Below are 24,748 nucleotides of genomic sequence, written 5' to 3' on the forward strand. Positions count from 1 at the left end.
TAATGGCGGGAATTCTTTGACTTTTGCTAACTGGTTGATTAACTTGATCACAGAAAAATAAAATTAAAAAATAATTAAGAATTAAAAGTAAAAATGAAAATAATAATAATTAATAAAAGGATGAATTTTGTGGAAATGGAGGAAGATGGGAGAATTAGGAAGAGAGAGAGAGAGGGTGGAAATGAGAAAGAAAGGTAAGAGAGAAAGGAGAGGACGAGGAAAGGTTTGAAAGGAAGGAGTGGAATAGCGGGAAAAAAGGGGGTGTAAATGGACTACATTGTTTTTAGTTATTGTTCGTTGTATGTCATGTAAGATTAGAGAGAGAGAAACAAATTTTTTTATGAGATAAGAATGTTTTTACTTTTTAATTTGTATTATTATTATTATCCCTTTTGTAACTTGTCAACTTAAATCATGTAACACGCGCAATATATGATGCTAAATATGTGAAATGAATATAGGCTTGTGAGTAGATTGAACGAAACTTCAGATAACTTTATTAGAGCTCTATTAATAAATATTAGGAGCATTGATGAATTTACAACATGGCGAACAAGAGGTTGACTACTTGACTTGACCTTAAGTAGTATACTTGCTTGATTAACACCCCTAATCGCATACAAAGCTTATTTATACGCATATTATAGATTTTTATATGATTTGGAATGACTATTTGTATACATATTGTATACATTTCAATGTACAAAATCCAATCAATGTATGTATACGGAGTATAAGTTTTTGCTCAATCTAGTTTCTAATTTCACAAATTGTTAGTACTCCATATGTGAAGTTGACATTAACATAAAGCATCCAAAATTACAGAATTTGTATGAATACATAACAAATTTATGAATATGAAAGTCATAAAAACAAACTAAATATCCTAAAAATGGTGTGCTTTAGTTACAAGAAAGGTTCCTAAAATAAAACATCCAAGTCAATGAAGGTTTTATAATGAAGAAAGTTGGCATGTTCTGAACATACGAACCAGATTATCATAATAAAGTTTTGATTATAAAAATGTTTGACTTCTGCTAAAATGTTGGAAGTGTTGGATTTGTGGGCGGCCATAAACTTGTTGTTCTTCTTAATGCCAACGTTTCAACTTACACAATCTCTGATGGGTCCACGACTTATTTATACTGTAATCAACTTTGAATATGAACAACCAATATGCATATGTTTATAGTTTACCAATTGGTTTCAATTGACATTCACCACTCTTCGACTCCTGCCGTCCTAATTAAGGGTGTCAATTCGAGTGATCGAATTGGATCTGATATGGTCGCGTCGGGTCGGGTAAAATTTTAAAGTTAAGCCATACTAAATAGTTAAGTCCATGCGAGTCCAAATCTAAATAGGATATTTTTCGGATCGGGTTGGGTCGGGTGTGCTTTTGACACCTCTAGTCCTAATGTCTCATTATGTCTCTTATTTTCAATCTACTATGTACGAAGTATAAGAATTCATTTTCTTTGTCACGTATGCCTGTACGGTTTATTCTCTCCATTTTAAATTAATAGTCCAAGATTGATTTCGATGGAATTATAATGAATTAATTAAAAAGAATATTTTATTAGGGATTTTTTAAAAATAGTGATGGCTGTTTTAATTATTGAACCCAAACAGAGAGGAAAAAAAAAAGTTTTTATAGATCGAGAATATGAAGAATGCCTTTTTGGTCCCTTTCGTTTGGTGGTTAGGAATATTATTTTCTATGATTGGAATTATTATTAGTGCATCACCACTAAGAATATGATAAATATAGGGTATTCATGTAAAACCATGTCATTAGACTCATTACACTTCTAAAGGGTTGAAAGTTTTCGGATAATGTTACTCCGTATTAGAGACAACTAATGTGATCACGTGGGAAATCAACTAATTTAGTTGATTAAAGTATTAAGGGATGAAACTTAAAATATGAGATCGAATCCCGTCACCGTTCTCTCTACACCAATATAATAAAAATAAAAATATGACAACTAATTACATATAGAGGGGTATTTAAAAACAACTTGAATGCGACAATTTTCTTATTTAATTGCCCTTGTACTCTGTGTAAGTCTAACCTTTCATGGGAAAAAAAAATATATTTCTTATATTCAATAAAACTACACTTATTGTAATAGGTTAAGAGGTTGTTGGTTGGACCACAATCATTGTAATTGAGATGTTGCAAAACACAAGTGATCATAATATAGAACAATTATAATGAGGCACGCACATTTGACACATATATGTCCCTCATGCTGCAGCTAGGAAGAACGCTGGTACAGAGTCACAGAGAGACCTAAATGGATCATCGGCTGGATTCGTCTTTAACGTTCTATCTCTAGGGTGTATATTGGTATATCAATTCCTCACAAGGTTCATGAAATAGAAACTTAGGATCAGTTCTCTACGACATATCAATTGATTCGATCTAATTTTTAATAAGATGACCAAGATTAGTCAAAATACAACGGGTGCAATAGGATTTTCTGCACGATGGGCCGGGACGCTGTATGGGCCAAGGAGTGATGGTACGTTGGACACAGTAGTTAAGTTGCTGGGTAATAAAGGTGGATGAAAGAAGGTAGGACAATGTCTGATTTGATAGTACTAACACTATAACTCTTGAAACAACATAAATATAAGACCAAAGACAGAATTGCCTTGTACAGTTTTTTTTTTTTTTTTTTTTTTGACGGGAAATAGGACCAATTTATTACTCAGACCATGAACGATCATGGATTACAGCAGAAGATGCACAAGGGGGGATCTCCTCAATCCACACCCTTGTATTCTGTATAAGAGGGGATCTCTCACATGAAGGTGTGCCAAAATCAATCTTTGGTGTGCCAAAATCAATTTTTGGTGTGCCAAAATCATTTCCCAATAATTATGTCTCGTTTGGTACACTTACTAAGTAATGAGATTGATTGTGGGGAGAATTTATGCAGTAGTTGCTACAAAACCCCAGTGTGACAATGTTGAAAGGGAAATGAAAAAGGGGGTGGGACTTGGGAATGGGGGCAAACACATTTGAATCCCACATACTTGTATGTATCGAACTTTCGCAGTTTTCCTTCTAACAAAGAAATACTCTGCATTACTCGTTCAATGATAGATTGATAGAGAAAAATGGTGACGTTTTTAATATATATACCTGAGGTATACAGTAATATAGTTTTTAACCGACCTTTAAAGTGTTCTGGAACACAAGGTCGTATTAAAAATTCCTATTTTTATTCATTTTTTCTTAAACATAATGTACCATTGTTGATCTTCAATTGCGTAAATATATGGCCAATATTCTCCGGATATTATGGTGGAGTGCTTTCAGGCTTCAGCTTTGGTTAGACATGTACATGAAAGCACTTCCTCATTACCTTTATAGACATCCAAATTAAAATTTTCAATAGGAATGAATAGAATGATAGCAGCAGGGGCACCTTTGTATTTTTTTTGAAAGAAGGGGCACCATTGTAAAGTTTGCAAAGTCTTAGGGCATTTTCAAAGCGATGACGCTGTCTTCGTCCTTCGCCACCTCCCAAGCTTCTCTCTTCCCTACAAAGAAAGCTTAGTCTTAGAAGGTCTCGCAGATCAACCATTTCCTACCCCCACATATGGGAAAGAAAAAAAAAATGACAATACAGACCTTTTGTTAAATCTCATCAACTATGACCAACAACTATGACCAAAAACTAAAAGATGATACAGAATGGAGATTACAAAGTTACAGAGTACTTCTTAAGATTGATCTAGAAAAGTAATTTTAGATCATCAACTCAAATACAAATTTAAGTAATTATGGTCAAAGTTTGTGAGTTTTGACCAACGGTCATAGATGTGGCGTATTACTTGCTAACTATGACAGAGGTAACACTAAATACTTGTATAATTGTATTCAACAAGACAGAACAGAGTGAAGTGCAAAGTAACATGCATACGAACACCCATATATTAAATTATTGAACCTAAAATGCATCAAACATTTCATCAAAAGTTAGCACATTAACCCTGAAAATGCCAACTTTAGCAAGATAGCAACTTACCTTACGAGGGTCCACTGCTAGCTCATTTTCGACAATAGACATGGCTTGAAATCCTAGGGGATGCAAAACCTCTTCATAGCTACATGGAAGAAATAGATCAGGTAACCACATAACTCAAGATGACAACTCATGACAAGATCAATAAGTCAGCAAGGTACAAGAGAAACAATTCAAACCAAAAGTTGACTGAGTGAAAGGGAAAGGAATTACTCGGTGACAGATGTTTTATATGGAGGTCCACCTTCATGGTCATCAATCTGCCAAAATTTAAACAAAGTTATGACAGCAATTTCCTGAAAATGGCCCTTGTAAGAAAAGCATTATAAAGAGCTAGCAGCAGCAAAAATATCTGGTTCTTCTTCAATCTGGCACTGATGATATAATTCTTTTCACTCAAAGGGTCTAATGTGAACAACTTCATGCAGTTGCTGGGTAAAGATGATGTCTGTGGTTTCCTTAGTTTTTTCCATTTGACTTTTTTTTACTTAAAGAGTATGTTTAAAAAGTGAAATAAATAACTGATGCAATTGTCAAGTAATAAAACTAGAAGAACAAAACCAGAATTTGTGAAACAAAGCATAACAGATGTTGAGAACAACCGGAAACATTAAGGTTATAAGCTCTCCATCTGGTTTTAAGAGATCTCCCATACGGGTTGCCCAAGCTGGCCGCATATTTGGAACAATAGCACAAAAGAATCTGCAATTTCAGACAAGATTGTTAATATAAATTATGTAGGAGTTGAAACAAAAGGTATTAATAAATCACTCACGTGTAATCAAATATGAGGTCAAACAACTCAGTAGGCTCCCAATTGAAAAAATCTGCTTGCAAAAAGGAAATATAGTTTGCATTTGGGGATGACGAAGCCAGCTGATTAGACAAGATGTCAGAGTCATAGGACGCAGTTAGAAGCAATTCAGAATACCCAAATTACAGGATGAGCAAAAGCTGATCCCCGGAAATAAAGAGTTTGGTGTTGGTATAAGCTGTTTTCTTTGCATAGATTTTGGTGTTGTTTAATAACAATTTTTTTGTTATGTTATTTTGTTTTTGTTAGTCAAGATTAGAGAAAATTAAAATTAATTTAAAACTAAAGCCACAAGAAACAGGGAAGGTATATCACCTCTCTTGCTTTCTCTACGGCAACCTCTGATATGTCCAATCCAATAACGTAACGCTCAGGAGATGCAAGTGTTATCACATCATAACCCTATAATAGAGGAATATTCATATAATGCATTTGATAAAAGGAAGTCAGGAACTTATGAATTGAGATTTTAAGCAGCAGCCACAATCACTCTTACCATGAAGAGGGATACAGTGACCTAAATCACTCCCACATATTAGAGCAAACCATAAGGTTTCTTAGCGCACAGCTAAGTCACTTGTCAAGTAAGTGATAATGGGACCAAAAGGATCTTTGTAGGATGTAGTTAGTTATATCGGCAATAGGAAAAGGCCAAATGCTTGTAATAGGAATCACAAAAGAATTTTAATTAACAAGGCATGTAATAAGATGGAAGTGGTTTAAAAGACGTGAGCAAGAAATAGCTAGTCGGATGCCACATTAATATGAGAACAGAAGTGTCAGATGATGGACATTGTACTGCTTGTATACGGCAATTCAAACTAATATTTGAGGGAAAATATGTAACTCAAGGAGACATGTAGTAATGAAAGTAGCAATGGGAAAATCATGAACGTGATCAAAATTAAATACCATAATAGTATCAACGAAACTTACACTACCACATCCAGGGACAAGAGCTCTTCCCTTAGGAAGAGATTCTGTTTGAAGAAGGTGTTGAAGAACTGGTGTTGGTTTCCCTAAATCCCATGGTGTTACTCTTTCCTCCCAACATCTTTCCCACCCATCTGATAATATTTTACATAAAACTCAACAATCCATAGTCTATCCAAAAGGGTAAAAAATCAATATAATGTGAAAATGCAGAAGAGAGATATTGAGATAATTATAATAAAAATCACAAAGCCACTTTCTTGAAACATGCTGAATAGAGAGGGAAAAACAGCGGTGACTTCTATGTATTCTAGAGATTACTTCTTAGTTTTTTTGGGGGGAAGGGAGATTTTGGGGGGGGGGGTAATATCTATTGGCACGCAATCAATTAGTGCAAGAGACGGTGTCACACCATCACCGAATGGGGCTAAGACAAGCTGAACCAAAGGGGGGAGGGGGGGTGGTAATATCTATTGGCACGCAATCAATTAGTGCAAGAGACGATGTCACACCATCACTGAAGGGGGCCTAAGACATGTTGAACCAAACAAAAGGTCCCAAACTACCTAGTTTGTAATCCCAATTATGATCACTATTGTCATACACTTAGACCCCTTTTGTCCATTTTTAATACTCCATAATACTAGAGGGAAAATTTGTTACTATCATCTCATATCCTTAGGACTAAGAAATTAGCATAATTTCACCTAAAACCCCTCATAAACAGTTCCGTCTTCTCCATCCACTCCACATTCATAATCTACATCATAAGTGAAGCTGTTCGAGAAATCCAATCATAAACTATCTTTTCTTATTTTTTTTGTCAGAAATTTGGGCTAATATCCTCACTAAGCTAAAATATGGCAATGAAGGTACTAAAATCCAACAAGAATTCGACACGGCATCCGACAGAAGACACAATACCGCCGAGGAGGCCATCGTTAACACAAGAGCAACATGCTATCACACAATGAAAGCTTACACATCCATCCAATTCAATTAAGCAAGTATGATTCCAAATAAACTTCCATTTTAAAATTAATCAAAATCAAATTGACCAGCTTAGCTCAATCGCTATAGACTTCATTCACACAATAACCTAACAATTTCTTGGATTAAATCAATTAATTCACCAATTATACATTTTTAATCCAAGTTTGAATTCCAACTTTTCAAGATACTACGTTAATCAGTCAATCAATAAAAATTGATTAGTTTTCCGAAAAATTAAACTAAAAATGCCTCAGAATTCAAACAAAAATGGCAGGTAATTAAACTAATAAATTGAATATGAATTTGTAGATGAATTTTGAAATTGGGGGGTACCAGTGGGATTGGAGTGAAGGAATTCTTGCAATTTGTCGACGGAGGGGCTGAACTGAACAGGTTCGCCGGAATTTTTATGCGCCGCCATGAGTGGTGCTGCTGTACGGTGGAAAAACCGAGGAAGAGAGCGAATTTTGGTCACCCACGACGGCGCTGGTCTAGCGAGAACAGGTAATGAAAAGGCCGACACTACTGTACACATTGAGTCAAATTTTAAAAAATAACTTTTTTTTTTTTTTAATTTTTTATTTATGCAAAACAAGGGGCTAGGCCTTGATAAACATTGTCAAAAAATCTAACAAGAGTTTTTGTTGGAAATAGGTAATGCAAACGGATGCTCGCGCTCGATCGGGCGGTGTTCGCCCGATCGGACGGAGGTGGCTAAGGGAAATAGGTGAACTCTCGCTCCCGATCGGGCGGCCCTCGCTCGACCGGGCGGCGGACTCGAGAAACTTAATCTCGCGCCCGATCGGGCCCGCCTTTTTTCCTAGGTCGGTTTGCTTTGCGTGTTTCCTTTTCCGGGACTCATATAAATACGAGTCTTGCCTTTTCATGTGATTATTCACTTTCTAGCCGAAAACACAAACCTATTTTTTGAGATCTGAACAGTTCTTGAGCAATTCCACTCTTTGGGTTCGGGTGCACGAATTACGGGGAGAGTTGCGTTAAACTTGGGGGGCGTGCGTCATCAGGAAACTTGTACCGGTGGTGGCGTATTTCGCTTCTAAGGCAGTGGATTATTGTTCCACGACGCGTCTGTGAATTGAATCTTCAATCAAGTATTTTTCCCTTTCATCTTCTCTACTTTGTTATTGGAATCGACAGGTATTTTACCAACAATTTAGAAGCGAAATAGTATTAATTTATTATACTGTTGATAGGATTTATTCTGTAAGTTTAGTGCTGACCAACTCTTATGACTCACCTGGTTTGTTCTAAGCTTGTCTGATTTGCAGTAAGGTTGCTTAAGCTTTCTAGCATGATTGATTGTAAATCAATGGTGTGTATTTTAAAACGCATGCACAGGTGACAACTTAGAAGATGAGGCATTTTTTGCTCATGATGTTATATCCTTTGTGATATGTATGGTGAGTGGAGGTTATATTTGAGTCATCTAACTTGTTATGTTAAGTTTTTCTTGGCATGTGAGTTGAACTTCTTGATGCTTGTGTGATGTTACTATGGTTCGCATTGATAGAGCTCATTTGCTAGAATGATCATAAGTTGTTGACTTCACATGCATGTTGTTAATTGAGATAAAGATGTATATGTGTCTCTAAGCCAAGAGACAAGTACAAGATAATGTGATAAGCAGAATGGTTCTAGGCAGTATGCCGATGAACTAATAAAGGTACACATCAATCTCATTATTGTGATGTAGAGAAAGTGGTTTGGTAAATTATATTTATCTTGTCTAAGCCAGAGTTATTTTCATGATTTGGCCTTGATGTTTGATTCAAATGTGCTAATGTTTTGCAATCTAAATGATGAACAAACTATTCTTGACGTGTAGTGGTTTTGTTGTAAACTATATTGTTCATTCTGTTTGTCAAGAGAGAATTACTCAATTATTGTTTGAGTTTCAGTTAGTACAGGGTTGAAGGTTAGAGTGAGAAAGTTTCTCAAGTACCTATCCAGTAAATTATAAGAGACAATGATTGAATGAACAACGATGATTAGTTGAACCTCTTCAGTGTATGATTTTTACATGATGAAGGGTGGTGCTCTGTTTCGAGTGAGCTACAAAACAAATTGTTGTACACTATCCATTATAAAGCAAAGGTTCATAAGATTGGATGACATGGTCAAGAAGATGATTGTTGCAAAAATCAATCTCTGGAAGTTTGTCCATTGTGGGGGTAAGTTGATCCTCATGTTCTCTACATTATTTTTCACAAGTGTCTATGTATGTTGTCAGGAACTACAGATGTAGTGACAAAGTTAGACAGATCTTGTGGAGATGATACTCATGTTAGAGTACGTGAAAGCAAAGAATAATCAAGCAGGTCCTTATACTAGGATGAAGCTCAGGTAAGTGCTTGATTGTCTAAGAGAATATATTTAAGATCCTGTGGGGTATTTTAAATTATTCTAGTGACGAAGTTTAAAAAAAATTGAGTCTACGTCCTGAAGTGATCTGGCTTGATAACCCTCTAATTTATATGGTTATGAGATGCTTTTGTAGACTTGTTGCTTGATGTTTGCAGGTTGAGCTTTAAGTGCTCTTAATATGTCCATAACCCAGATTGGGTGGTCAATTGAGACAGCTTACATGGACACACCGAAGTATTTTAATTTATTGAACTTTTGTTCTGAATGGGTCTAGAGCCTTGTTTTGGTTGACTCATTGTTGGATTTACACCATTTATGTTTATTGAATCTGTAACTTTTTTCAGTGGTTTGTTGATCAGGTGGATTCAGTAAGGTTGAGTGTGGCTCTTAATGTCATTTGTCCAGTTATTCTTTGAGCAGGGATTGATAATGGTTCATAAGTGGATTTAAGACCATTAGCCCAGTGGCTCTTAGAGTAGGATTGATAATGACACCGAAGGTGGAAGGTTGAGCATTGCTTGCTCTTAATACTACTAGCCCAGTTGCTTGAGAGTAGGGAACGACAGTGATCCTTAAATGAATTAGAATCACTAGCCCAGTTACTACTCGAGTAGGGAACGATAGTGGTACCGAATGACTGAGGTTGGGAGTATCCCTTAATGCATCTAGCCTAAGAGCTCATTGAGCAGTGGATTGATAAATGCACCGTCGAGTTGATAGGGTTGAACTTTTCGTTCTTAATGTTCTTATTCCATTGCACAGAAAATCTTGGGTTTGCAAGGTGCTTGAATGTGTTTTAAGCCTGCAAGGAAAGACCCTAGATGTGCTGGGAATGTATATTTTTTTTACACAGACGGAACACCTACGTGAGTACGAGGGGTGGCCTCCTTCAAGGGAAAATTGTGGTGTAGTTTTCCTGAAGTACTCAAGAGAGCCCAAGGTGTAGGCCAAGATTGGCGGAGTTTCTTAAGCTCTAAAGTCAAGGTATGTGTATTCAAGGACCCTTCCTCGCTCCTAGGAGTTCAAATCTTAGGATACTCACTAGGGAAGTGTTGAAAACCTTGTGCACTAATGTGTTAGTTCAAACCTTTGGATACTAGCATTTAAGTACTAAGACTTTCATTTACTGTTCAGATTTCATGTTGAAGATCCGCTCGCATTAGTGGGGGATTGTTGGAAATAGGTAATGCAAACGGATGCTCGCACCCGATCGGGCGGTGTTCGCCCGATCGGGCGGAGGTGGCTAAGGAAAATAGGAGAACTCTCGCGCCCGAACGGGCGGCCCTCGCCCGACCGGGCGGCGGACTCGAGTTTTTGACGAGCCCGATCGGGTGGCTTCGCCCGATGGCTCGCCCGGGATGGGATTTCTAGATCGCCCGATCGGGCGGTGTTCGCCCGATCGGGCGCGACACCAGGTCTGGAGAAATTTAATCTCGCGCCCGATCGGGCGGCAGCTCGCCCGATCGGGCCCACCTTTTTTCCTAGGTCGGTTTGCTTTGCGTGTTTCCTTTTCCGGGACTCATATAAATACGAGTCTTACCTTTTCATGTGATTATTCACTTTCTAGCCGAAAACACAAACCTATTTTTTGAGATCTGAACAGTTCTTGAGCAATTCCACTCTTCGGGTTCGGGTGCACGAATTACGGGGAGAGTTGCGTTAAACTTGGGGGGCGTGCGTCAACAGGAAACCTGTACCGGTGGTGGCGTATTTCGCTTCTAAGGTAGTGGATTATTGTTCCACGACGCGACTGTGAGTTGAGATCTTCAATCAAGTATTTTTCCCTTTCATCTTCTCTATTTTGTTATTGGAATCGACAGGTATTTTACCAACAGTTTTTACACACGACGGGGTAGGCTTGAAGACACATGGGGCTTAATAAACTACTAAGCTCACTATTTCACCAAAACAAAAACTACTAAGCTTCCTTCTAAGGATTCAAAACCATGGATAGATTAGGCCATGAGCCAAAAACCATTAGATGATATACCAATTATATACGCGCCATGAGCTAAAAATGTACTCGTTATAGTGTTGATGGGTTTTAGAGCCTCTGATTAGCTCCTACGTGGTCATATGTGGACATATAGTCATATAGAAGATGGAGGTCGAGGGTCGGGTTTGCTTTGTGAGTATGTAGTTGCTTACCTGCTTTGTAAGAGAGGAAGGGCATGATGTCAGGAAAGAGATCAATGTTTATGATCGAAATAGGGTAACTATTTCTTTGGAAATAAAAAGGCAATATATATACTTAATGGACGCTTAAAATTTATTGATAAACAGGCATGGATCACACTCGATATAACTGTCCACTTTATACGATCAAGGAGGTTCCACCTCAAAACCATATGACAATAAGGGGAGTAGCTCGGAGTAGTCCCTTAGCCTTATAAAGTGGATACAATTATATACTTTCTTCAATGTGGGATACACATCCCAAAACAAAATCTCACTTATTCACTCAACTAATGTGGGACAACACACCACTCACATGTGGGCTCAACAGATTGATGATAAAAGTTTTGTATAAACAAGCGTGATAAATGAAACAGGTCAAGTAAAAACAGAACAGAGAAAGTGTAAATTGTTGATGTATTATTATTAAAATACAAACGTATATGTATCACCAAATTTTAATTAGTAGTTGAGCACACAAAATGTAAGTAGTTTGTATTTCTTGCTATATCACAAACAAAAACCATGCATATATAACACACATAATTATCAACTTACAATTACATAGGTTGTATGTAGGATAGCATAGTACAATGATAAATATAGTTGTTGCACAGTAGTCCAAATTACATTGTCAACACATCATGACAATCAAGGATTGATCTTATTATTAACTAGCCTTCTAGCCCGTGTAATGCACGGGTTGTTTATTGAAAGTTGTATTGAAAGGTAATGATTGAGGAAATACCAATAAATCATTATTGGGTGTAATGTGTAATCTAAAATATAATTAAAGAAATTAGATTTTTAGGGCTCTAATTCAAAATGAGGCTTTAAAAAAAGAAGGTGAAGGGACTAAAATTAAAGAGAAAAAAGGAAAATAAGGTTGAATTGAATAGGGGAGTTGAATAAGAAGTGTGTATGAGAGAGATGAAAATATAAGTTTAATGAAATAATTAAGATAGTGTAATAAAAAATTAAAAAAAAAATGTAAGAAGACACGTGGCACATCTAGTGTAAAAGAAGCTAGAAAAGGGTAATAGAATGGAGACATGTGTATTTTCCGGTTAGAGTTTTTAAATACTAAAGTATAAATATAGATATAGATTTGTGTAATATAAGAAAGAGGATACAACATTATTATCAATAACTTCATCAAAGACAGCAACATTGAAATTACTTCAAAATACAAACAAAGCATATATAGACTACATGGCCAGGCCATTTAATTTGTTGATTCAGCTTCTGTTCTCATCAAGCAGCACAATAGGAAATGTGTCTTAGTTTGATGTCCTCTTCCACCTGCCAAGTTTTTCATAACCCTGAAACATACAATCAAATACTACATTATATTAAGTCATTCTTCAAGTTTAATTTCTATAGTCAATACATTAAGAAATAATTTCTATAATAGGCCTCAAGAGTCAAGATGTATTATACATCCGACTGTACTATATTGTGTATATATATATATGGACGCGCACATTATATTACACCTAGCTACCATCTTTATTTTGGTGCTATTATTTGATGAGAGGAAAAATAAATATATACTTCGTATATTATTAGTGTACTATTACACACCCGTGTGTATGATGAAATAAAATACTACTTCCGGTCCAAATTACTCGCAACTTTGGAATATTTTATACCTCTCAAATAATACCCCAAAGTTGCGAGTAATTTGGACCGGAGGTAGTAGTACCTATATAGATGGAATAAGGATAATGTATGTATGATTGCTAACTATGGAATGAAGTTGTATGTAAAGTTACCTTGCGAAAATCAATTGCATGCTCGTTGTCTGTTATAGAAATAGCCTTAAACCCATAAGGAGCAAGCACTTCTTCACAGCTGCATGCAACATCATCATAATTTTAATTTGTTTACACAAATTATAGACATTACAAAATATAATAAGAGGACATCACAAAATATTTTTTTTTTTTTTATAATCATTGTAAATACTCCAAATAATTATAACAATAATAGTATTAAACTAGTTTAGTCCCGTGCGTTGCACGAATTAAGTAGCCATTATTTGTTTAAAAAGTTGTCAATTTTATATTAAAAAAATTCATAATCTTATTAATTAATGTTGAAAGCAGCACTGTATTTATTTAGTTTTGGAATATAGAAAAAAAATGATGATGTCAAAAACAGTTTAGGCGGGAAAGTTTTTAATTAGAAATTGACATGTGTCCCTTAATGATGTCAGCATGTTTTTTTTTAGTAATAGTTAATAGATTAAAATGTACGAGTAATAGAAAATTACTCTGAAGTGGATACTTTGTAAGGTGGTCCACAAACATGATCACTTATTTGCCATAAAAAATTGTAAGAAAAGTCAGTGTTTAATTACCAAAACTAAATGCTCTATAATTGACTATATATCATAATGAATTAATGATATAATAAATAAAAGAGAGAAGATTAATCATTTTTTTAAATTGTGAAAAAGGTTCAACATTGGACCCGAAACATGGGGCGCGCCCTAGTTTCTCTTATTGAAAAACATGTTGTGTTTCTCTAGTGGCAAAGTTGTAATAAAATAGACTTGGGAAATGTAAACAAATATTTTTTAGACCTGAATACATGCTGACTGGGAGTTCCCCCGAAGCATGTCACGTGGAGCAGAGAAGTAGGCAATAGACGGAGAAAGTAACGACGTGCTTCAAAAGTTTTCAGGTTATCGTGAACTCCAAAGTAACTCCAACAGTTACCACACAGTAGAATATCAATACCACAGTAAATTCAAAAGTCACCATAAAGTCGAATTATCAAAACCATAGTAACTCATAAAGTTGCCAGAAAGTAGAAATTTTGTCGGTTCGTCACCGGAGCCAATATTCAATCTTCAAATCTCGTCGGAGGAAATGGCTCTGTCTGGGAGGAAAGCTGGTGTAATACAGAGTTGTATAATTACGCTGCAGTGTGATTGATTCCAGTTCTGAAAGTGGGCTTGTATCCAGATCTGAGGTGGTGAATCGCTTCAATGGAAGGTTAATTCCGTATAATCTCGACTATGAGCCTGAATTGTCATCGTTCACTGTTATGATTTGTGATAATTGTATGAATTAGTGTGACTGTAGTATAGAAGTTAATTTTCTAAAATTTGGGGGTTGAACTTTGTCTTGCTAATTTATGTAATATAAATATTTTTGAAACTTGGTACTACATGGTGTCATGAATTATTGGTACTCTGTGTGTTTGTACTATGTTACTGGTGGGAACAGGGGATTGTAAATTAATTTTATTATTTTATGCCGTTATTATTTTAATTTTGTTGGTTTTGTTGGTAATTTGTGTTACCGTGTTTCGTTGTTTGTTATTATAATAAGATAGGAGTAGTGTGAATTAATCACACACTGAATAATATAACAATAGAAGAAGACGAACTTACCTCGCCAAATTAATAGATACCACCGCGCAGAGAACACCCTGGTATCGGATTTCACCTTTCGCCACACTGCCTGTCTGCGTCCTTGTAATCCCCCGTATTTTAAAAATATTTTATAAATGAAATTTTATTTTATTTATAATATTTATTTGTTATTTTCCGGAATTTAATTTTAAAAGTTTCAAATTATTAATCTGGGTCGAAAATTATTTGAACAAATTATTTTATGCACCTTTATTCTACAATTTATGTCCAATCAAACAAGTCTAACCCATTTATTTACTTAATTGACCCATTATTTTTATGAGGCCCAATCTTCCTTTTTACCCTACAATAATTCTCTCCTATAAATATCCCATGAATCTCCAAAAATTTCCCACACAAAAAGATTAGTCTTATTTTCATCCTCCTTTGTTATATTATTTTGCTTAATGTTAATTTAATGGTTTTGGGTTTTGATTTTAGTATAAAGACTATATTTTTAGTATCAAATTATATTTTAATGATATAAAGATTATAAATTTCAGATTATATTTATGTTATAAATTTTCATATTTTATGAATTATAAACCTAGGGTTTCAATTTATTGAAAATCATGATTTTAGGGTTTTTATGAACAATTGATTTAGGGCTTTTATAGTAATGATGTTTTGAAATTTTGGTGATTATAATTACTGATTAGTTTAACTTGATTCCAGATTATTTTGAACACGTAGATTCGTGTTTTAATTTTTAGATTTTCGTTCGTTAATATTAATCCCGTTTTAATCCCGATCAGATTTTGAACTCATCCGATTTTGATGAAAAAGTAGTGTTTTCCATGTGGAAACAACGTTTTAAGAAAGACTCTCTACTTTTGGTAGTGAGCACCACCCTCTCGTGGCCAAATTCAGCCTCTAAATATGATTTTCGGGCAGTTTTTTATTTTAACGAAGTTTTTTATACTTAAAATATTATTCTTAAGTTTGATTAATAAAATTAATTATGTTTAAAGTTAATTAAGCATAAATATATATGTTTTTATTAAAGTTTTAAGTGTTGGAAATAGTTTCTAAGTACTCCTTTTGATGTTTTATAAAGAGGGTTTAATCACCCATTAAAAAGGGAGATTATTAGGGGTTTTAAATAATTTTCAGATTTTTATTAAACTTTAAACTTGCTGTAATTTCATGTATAAGAGTGTATTTTAAGGTTTTTATGAAGAAATTTTAACGAACTATATATAAGCCTTTAATTTTAACTAAAGGGAAGGTTTTAAAGTGTTGTTTGATTTGGATTTTGAAGGTTTTAAAGTAAGTTAGTATTGCTGTAAATTTGATTGATTGGGTATTGATTGAGATGTTATTATTTGGCTTAGGAAAGAGTTTATTGAAGGTGATTTCTAGTTAGTAAAGTGGCATACCAATTCGTTTGCTCAAGGTACGTACAAGTTACGAAACCTTGCTTGTAGGTGCATGTTTAAGGACGAATCGAGAACTTAGTATCATGTATAGGGTTGACTGGGTTAAATTGTTTGGTTATACATTGTGAATTTCAAATGATGTGCACTATTTTATATTGCAAGTATTATTTGTGCTCTAATTATGTAAGGTGCGCTTAGAGGCAAAGGTATGTGATTGGTGTAAAGATTAATTTATTACTCATTCATGATTATGCAAACAGGATGAGTAAAGGAAGAATTTCAGTCTTATAAGACGAGGTTAAGGTTTTGGGGTGTCTTATGCACTCAAGGTGTTTATACACCGAGGTAGTAAAAGAATAAATAATTAATGTTGTTTGTCACTAATAAATCAAGAATTGAAATTAGAAACTTGCCTTGTTTGATCGAATTGTGTTTGGAATGTTTGTATTGTTATGCATATGAGTCATCACTAAGTCTAAATCTGTAAATTACGTAAAGTGCAATATGGATGAGCAATAAAACTCTGGATTAGTGCACATCTGGAGTAATGACAATCAGGGGTTGGGGTACATGGGGTATTAGCCGTGTACTTTTATCGAGGCCGTCTGATCTACAAGTCTCCTATTTCAAATATTATTTTTAAAAACTAGGAGTTAGGTGAGATCTCATACTAACTACGGTCACAGAGTCGCGCCCGTGGTCGTTGGATGTTTATTGATGTTTCCGAAAGGAGGCATGGGGTTTTTCTTTTATTGATGTTCCAAATGGGACATGGGTTGGACAACCTTGTCTATTGCTAAATCCAACGAAATAAATAAATGAGTTAGTTAATATCAACTAGTGAGGTCTTAATAAATTTGATAAATGAGCCATGTGTTGAGTCCGTATTTTAATGATGCTTCTGCTTAATTATTAGTAGCATGTTAGGGATTTCTTATTTAATTTCGCAGCTTGTATGTACTCAGCTTTGCTGATTGCGTGCTTTGTGTGTCTTTCTTTGGTCATGACCTTCGCCTTTCAATGACCCTGTGACGATCCAATTTTTACACTTGTAATATTGGGAAGCAGATTAACCACAGGTTCTTACATACGCAACATTCGCATTAGGGTTGTGGGAATTTCAGTAGAGAGTTGGTTATTATTCGCAGTTTATTTCTTTTCATAAGTTTGAATTTATTTAAACTCTGGTTTTATTTATTTACTACTTTTGTGGGGTTTTCAATAAGGGCCTTAATGGTTCCAAGTTGTATGATTTAATTTGGTTTTGGTTATTGGTTTTGAAACTTATTTATAATTGAATTAGTTTTTCCGCTGCTATTTTCTGATAAAGCCTTAACGTTTGAACACGTGGCGGTAGCATGCCAGTAATTCTCTTGAATATTGTTCAGAGTCCTCACAGATTTAAAGAGAGAATTATTGGGGTGTTAAAGTCCTTCTGCCGACTGGTGCACGAATTCTGACACCGGCAACAGCAAACACATCACCACCGCAACAGACACCTTTTTGCGTTCGATTCCAGACTACAAAGATAGATGTCTGCAAAAGAGAAGGTAATTCCAAATTTCGGGGTAAAAAACGAGAAGGGTAAATAACTTGGAGGGTAATTGGAATAGGTTACTGTACACGGGTAAATATTCACTTGACGATCCGTCAATTTTTCCAAATACAAGAGTTAACGGAAGTTTGTACAGAAAAGTATGCACCCAAGACAAAAAGTCAATTATACCCTTAAATACAAGGAAAAGTGGACGAAATTGCCCCTTGAGAAACGCTCCAAGTTTCTCAAGGAATTACCCGGAAACATGAGGATAAGAAGTTCTCCATCTGGTTTGAGTAGCTCAGCCATGCGACTAGCCCACGTCGGCCTCGTCTTTAGGTCAATAGCACAAAAGAATCTGCACACATACATACATATAAAAGAGAGGCTACTGGCTACTAGTCATTGTTATTCTGCCTGAAATTTTGATCGGAGTAACTACTTACGTGTAGTCAAAAATGAGATCGAAGGGCTCGTTTGGTTTCCAAGTGAAGAAGTTGTCAACGATGAAAGTCGTGGAGTTGGCATTTGCTGATGAAGCCGCTAGCTGGATTGATGTTGTAGTGAAAGCAAATTAGACTTACCTTGTGTATTCAGACTAGCTAGCTTTTCTAACATTTGACTAGCTAATTGACTTACATAAATATATTGTAATTGTATCAAATTCTTATAAAGTTTGCCAAACAATGTAAAGAACTGAATATAGACTTATTAACATAGCCAATTAATCTACCTTTGTTTAGGAAGGGGGTGTTAATTTGTGTAAAAATTTCTAATAAGTAAACTTTCTACGTGTTGTAGCTAGTAATTATTTAATTGAATCATAATTAATGCAATACAAGTGATATTTTTATGATGATTTAATATATTGGTTGATGAGTACTACAAAATGACATAAAAATAAAGAATACGAATGTATTAAAATTTTGTGGAGTAATAATTTAGGGAATAAATAAGGTACGGATAACCTAACATGTAAAACAGAAAATAATTAAATATTGTTAGAAAACAACTACTAGGGCTAACAATATACAGAGTAATTAGTTGTTTTAATTGCATAAATGTTACACGTAGTACCTTTTTGGCTTTGGCTATGGCAGCTTCAGATAAATCGAGTCCAACAACATTGCGCTCGGAGCTGGCCATTGCTATCACATCATAGCCCTGTTGATTTTCATGCATGATCCATGCCAACATGAATGTAGAAATAGTGTTATTTGTGGCTACAAATTTTAGATATTAACTTTAGTTTAAACTCGACTCTACTACATTAGAATCAGTCTCAAAGTGTTCATCAGCTTTAGTCTTGTGTCACTTCATTCATATAGTCACATAGAATTTTGTTGCAGAGTATATTTATTTCAATGTTATAATTAGTAAAGCTCAACGCCGGTGATATTATAACTCACCCTGCCATATCCGGGGACTAGGATCCCGCCCTTATTAGGAAGGGCATCGGTCTGAACAAGGTGTTGGATTACAGGATTTACATGCCCCAAATCCCATAGAGTGCAGTCTTCCTCCCAACATTTTTGCCACCCACCTGAATTAAGTATTAATTAAGCCAAACATATACACTAATCAATATTGCAATTATATAGGGACTGATGACAAAAGTCACAAGAGATGTAGATGAGTAAGAGAGGGGAGCACTGATTTCATTAATATTTAAGTACTGCATATTACAACATTCATTATATATACAAGCCTATCATTACAACGGTAATCAGCTAAGGACAAAAGAATAATCAAAGGACAGTCCAATATTCTATGTGACAGGCTGTGCTGACAGCACTCACAACAAGGCAAAAGAAATAACAAAACAAATAACAGGAAATAGGAAGAAAGCTTCCTCTCTCATCACTCCCCCTCAAGCTTGATGAGCATGAGAAGTAAAACCAAGCTTACCCAGTAGATATTCATGTTGTTGCACTGGCAGAACCTTGGTTAGAATGTCAGCTAGTTGTTCTGAACTGCAGACATAAGTTGGCTTTACAACACCTTTTTGAACTTTCTCTCTCACAAAATGTTGATCAATTTCAACATGTTTGGTATTTTCGTGCGGCATTGGATTAGATGCAATAGAAATAGCAGCCTTGTTATCACATCTCAGAATAGTAGGCCCAAGGTTTTTGATGCCCAAGTCTCTCAGCAAATAATTTAGCCAAGTCACTTCACAGATGGTAAGAGTCATTGCTCTGTACTCTGCTTCAGCTGATGACCTAGCTACCAGTGACTGTTTCTTAGCTTTCCATGACACTGGTGAATCCCCCAACAGAATGCAGTATCCTGTAGTCGACCTCCTTGTGACTGGACAGCCTGCCCAATCACTGTCACAGTATGCAGTGAGTATGGCAGCAGTTTCACTGGCTAGAAAAATACCTTTGCTAGGACAATTCAAGAGATACCTCAACACTCTCTTGGCTGCTTGCAGGTGAGCTGTGGTTGGAGCTTGCATGAACTGGGCTATAACTTGTACTGCAAAACTGATGTCAGGTCTTGTTACAGTTAAGTACAACAATTTTCCCACCAATCTCTAATAGATTTCTGCATCAGGGAGAGGATCACCCAAACTAGGTGTTAGCTTAGTATGAGTGTCCATAGGCACTTTCAGTGGTCTGGCTTTTGCAAGTCCAAACTCCTTGATCATGTCCTGTGCATACTTCTTCTGAGATACAAATATCCCTGATTCTGAGTGTTCAATTTCCAGGCCTAGAAAATACCTCAGTTTTCCAAGGTCTTTCATTTTGAAATTCTTTGAAAGAATAGCCTTCATATTATCAATCTCTTGTTGATTATTTCCAGCAATCAACAGGTCATCAACATAGATGAGTACAGTAACAAAACTACTTCCCGACTGTCTGGTAAAGAGTGAGTAGTCAGATTTTGACTGAGTGTACTGGAATGATTTCAAGGCCTCTGTAAGCTTGGCAAACCATTGACGTGGAGCTTGTTTAAGTCCATACAGGGATTTTTTCAATTTGACACCTTGTTTTCAGAGAGCTCCCCCTGTTCTGGACTAACAGACATGCCTGGCCCTACATAGCCCCTTGGTATTTTCATATACACATCTTCATTCAACTCTCCATGCAGGAAAGCATTCTTCACATCCATCTAAGTTGTGATCCATCCCTGCATTGCTGCTACAGCTAACAATGACCTCACTGTGGTCATTTTAGCAACAGGGGCAAATGTTTGATCAAAATCAATTTCTGGTCTCTGTCTGCAACCAAGAATGACAAGTCTATCTTTCTTTCTCTCCACAGTTCCATCTGGGTTCAATTTGGTCTTGTACAACCACTTAGCACCTATGGCTTTCTTCCCATTTGGAAGATGAGTCAGTTCCCAAGTGTTGTTTGCTTCAAGAGCTGCAAGCTCTTCATTCATAGCAGAAATCCAATCTGGATTTTTCTTTGCTTCATCAAATGAAGTGGGATCAGTTTCATCTGACACACTTGCCATGAAACACCAGAATTCTGAGGACACACTGGTGTTACCTTCATTAGCAATACACACTGGCTGGAAATCAGCTGCACATGCCAGCTTCTTATAATCCTTCATCCATACAGGTTCTTGAGTGGGTCTATTGAATCTTCTGATCACAAGTTCTAGTGTTCTGATGGATTCTTGAGAGGCCTCAGGAAGACTGGCAGTGTGTTCTAGTAAGTAAGGTGTTGTATCAGTGTTCTGAGCATCATTGTTTGCAAGTTGTATTGGAGACAAATCTTCATACAACAAGTGAGTAGATGGTTTGGGTGTGTCTGATGGCACAGGTTGAAGGATACTCTTGAGGGTTGCATTGTTATAAGGAAATATTAGTTCATGAAACTTTACATCTCTTGAAATAAATCTTTTCTGAGTAAGCAAGTTCATGAGTATATACCCCTTAGTATTTGGAGGATAACCCAAGAAAATACAAGGCACACCCCTAGGACTGAGTTTATCAGTTTTGAGAGCAGGATTGTAGGCAAAGGTGAGACACCCAAACACTCTCATCTCATCATATCCAGGGAATTTTTTGTGAAGCTTTTGGTAAGGTGTTTGACTGTTCAGAACAGGGGAGGGAAGTCTATTGATTATGTATGCAGCAGCAAGGATGCAATCACCCCAAAAAGTCAAGGGAAGGCCAGCTTGAAATCTAATTGCTCTTGCAATTTCAAGCAAGTGTTTATGTTTTCTCTCCGCCCTTCCATTCTGTTGAGGTCTTTCAACACATGATGTTTGATGCACTATGCCATAATTTGCAAACAAAGGGTTAGCTTTAGTGTCATCCAGCTCAAGAGCATTGTCAGATCTCACAATCTTAACCTTTCTTTCAAATTGAGTGCTTGCATAGTTCACAAAAGTTTCCAGAATGTTCAGACATTGAGACTTTTCTTGCAACAGGTATATCCATGTATACCTGCTGTAATCATCTACCACAGTTAAGAAGAACCTGAATTTTCCCTTATAAATCACTTTATAAGGGCCCCAAACATCAATGGGAATGATTTTAAATGCATGCTTTGCCACAGATTTACTCAACTGAAATGGCTGTTTAACAAACTTAGACATAGGGCAGGTTATGCAAGTGCAGTCAAAAGACCCTATTTGATCTACTAAGGTAGGAATAAGTTTGAGTTTGGGAGCAGGGGCATGCCCCAACCTATTATGCCACGGAGTGAAGGATTCCACACTGGCCTGACCAGTAGCAGCCTTGCCACTAAAGGCAGTGCACAGAGCACTAAGGTTTCCAGGTTCTGAGGGTTTGTCTATTAGATAATACAAGCCATTGTGAAGCTTGCCCAATCCCTTGATCTTTTGATCACTATTCCCCTTTATCACACAGAAGCCAGAGTGAAACACAACATTACAGTCATTATCCTTGCTGAGTTTATTGACAGATAAAAGGTTGTGCTTAAAAGTAGGCACCCCCAACACATTTTTTAACATCAAACCCCCAACAAGTTTCACATCACCAATATGTGAGATTTTTGACACAGCACCATTAGGTAAGTTAATACTAGGCATATTAACCAGAACAAGGTTTTGCATTACATATACATTACATGTCATATGGTCAGAGGCACGCGAGTCTATGATCCACACATTTTCACCACTAGAGGCACTACAGCAGGTAACCATACCCCCAAAAATATGTTCTAACTCATCATCAGTTTCAGAAACAACAGAGGATGATTGGGCAGACATACCAGTGAATTTCTTCAAGAATTGGTCGAATTGAGAGCTAGTGAATGTGATAGAGCCAGCATCAGATGTGCCCTCGGAACTTATTTGTCCCATTGCAACCACCTTCGTATCTGCCTTGGGCTTGCCTTTCATTTGTTGTTGTTTCCTGGACTTTGGATGCCATTTTGGATATCCTATCACTTCGAAGCATTTTCTGGCATAGTGTCCCTTCCCTCCACATACATTACAGATGATCTCTGAAGTCTTGCTGAGCATAGCAGCCGTTTCCACCTCTGTTTTGGCAGATTTTATTTAGCACCTCCCTCTGCGATTCTTCTTGCTGAATGGCAGAGCAAGCTGTCTCAACAGTCGGCAGAGGAGCCATGAGCAGGAATTGGCTTCTCTGAGGACTGTATTCTTCATCCAATCCATTTAGGAATTGGAAGAGTCGACTTTCTTCTTGTTGCCTCTCCATTGCTCTCAAGAATGCAGTGATATCTGTGGCTGTTGTGGTTATTGTAGGAAGAGCACTCATCGACTCTAACTCCTGCCATAGACCACGCATGCTCGTGTAGTATTCATGTACAGGCACTCCATTTTGCTTCAAAGCATACAAATCTCTGCTGAGTTTGTATTTGCGCGACCCATCAGTAAGCGAAAATTGCTTCTCAAGGTGAGACCAAATCATTCTCGCTGTACTCAGAAAGAGTATCGAGCTTTTGATCGAATCTGACACCGAAGCGTGAATCCATCCTATAACGGTGGAGTTACAGGTGTCCCACAGCTCCGCTTTTGCTGAATCATCAGCTGGGCGACTCACCGTCCCTGTCACAAACCCAAGTTTGCGTTTTGAGGACAGAGCAATTTTCATCGACCTTCGCCATGTCCGATAATTGCTAGATCCAGTGAGTTTTGAAATAGCAATGGTGTGAGTACCACCGGAAGGATGAAGGTAAAGTGGATTTGTGAAATCCAAAGAAACATTAGTTTCTCCGGCCATTTGGATATTGGGGAAGAAGGTTTAGCAAATCTAGGTCAAAATCAATTTGGGAAAATTTCAGTTGAAAATTTGCAAGGTTTTTCTTCAAAATCAGCCGGGCTTCCTTCAATCTACAGCTCTCAATTTCTGATAACAAAGTAACCTGGCTCTAATACCATGATGACAAAAGTCACAAGATATGTAGATGAGTGAGAGAGGGGAGCACTGATTTCATTAATATCTAAGTACTGCATATTACAACATTCATTATACATACAAGCCTATCATTACAACGGTAATCAGCTAAGGACAAAAGAATAATCAAAGGATAGTCCAATATTCTATGTGACAGGCTGTGCTGACAGCACTCACAACAAGGCAAAAGAAATAACAAAACAAATAACAGGAAATAGGAAGGAAGCTTCCTCTCTCATCAGGGACATCACATAACTTGTACATACAATAATGCCTTAAACATATGTATACTAGATTACTAGTACTTTGTATAAATTTTGATTTGTGAAATATACGGAGTGATCGAAGGGGGTAACACATACCGGTGGTTTGAGAATGAAGGAATTGTCTCATTGACTCCCATTGTTGATTCATATGATCAACAATCACACCTCCATTATTTCTGTTAGCACTCTCCATCATATGATTTTTTTTTTTAATTTTTTTTTCTTTTTTGTGATTGTATTTGTGAAAGACTTGGGCATAAATGAGTGCTATTTATAGCTAAACTATCGTTCTAATGGAGGGTAATATTTTATTACGTACACCTGCCCTAGTGTATAGTTTATTATACTTCGTATCTAATTTTGTGTTACTCTTAAGTTTAATTTTCGACAATCTATCAATCAACAAGTCTTGTACTTCGATATTAGCATTGCAACAATTTTGAGATCGAGGGGGTGGAG

At 36.4% G+C, this 24,748-nt stretch overlaps 1 protein-coding gene across 2 annotated transcripts; it reads right to left on the bottom strand.

The window, feature by feature from the left end:
- Positions 1 to 3,215: 3,215 nt before the first annotated feature.
- LOC145631915 (putative thiol methyltransferase 2) lies at positions 3,216 to 24,283 on the bottom strand. 2 transcript variants are annotated; one of them, XM_081684144.1, is made up of 8 exons: positions 7,114 to 7,338; positions 5,791 to 5,921; positions 5,170 to 5,256; positions 4,816 to 4,916; positions 4,643 to 4,742; positions 4,254 to 4,300; positions 4,044 to 4,122; positions 3,216 to 3,555 (listed from the first exon to the last, which is right to left on the bottom strand). In XM_081684144.1, exons 1-8 carry the CDS (start codon positions 7,313 to 7,315, stop codon positions 3,502 to 3,504), a joined length of 801 nt encoding a protein of 266 aa, XP_081540270.1. In that variant the 5' UTR covers positions 7,316 to 7,338; the 3' UTR covers positions 3,216 to 3,501. The 2 variants fall into 2 exon arrangements, 1 of the variants encoding a protein (XP_081540270.1); XR_014112428.1 differs by lacking the exons at positions 3,216 to 3,555; positions 4,044 to 4,122; positions 4,254 to 4,300; ... (1 more) ...; positions 5,791 to 5,921; positions 7,114 to 7,338 and adding an exon at positions 22,873 to 24,283 and having other exon boundaries at positions 4,881 to 4,916.
- Between the last annotated feature and the right edge of the window lie 465 nt (positions 24,284 to 24,748).

Source organism: Chenopodium album, chromosome 5 (genome assembly GCF_948465745.1).
Source record: "Chenopodium album chromosome 5, dcCheAlbu1.1, whole genome shotgun sequence".
Lineage (NCBI taxonomy): Eukaryota > Viridiplantae > Streptophyta > Magnoliopsida > Caryophyllales > Amaranthaceae > Chenopodium > Chenopodium album.

What these genes read in the sequence shown, in the direction of transcription:
- LOC145631915 (XM_081684144.1), bottom strand. Translation starts at nt 7,315, where the DNA reads ATGTGTACAGTAGTGTCGGCCTTTTCATTACCTGTTCTCGCTAGACCA. An exon ending in CCTTCACTCCAATCCCACTG is followed by an intron (nt 5,922 to 7,113) that starts GTACCCCCCAAT and finishes AAATATTATCAG; the next exon opens with ATGGGTGGGAAAGATGTTGG. An exon ending in TATAAAACATCTGTCACCGA is followed by an intron (nt 4,123 to 4,253) that starts GTAATTCCTTTC and finishes TCTTCCATGTAG; the next exon opens with CTATGAAGAGGTTTTGCATC.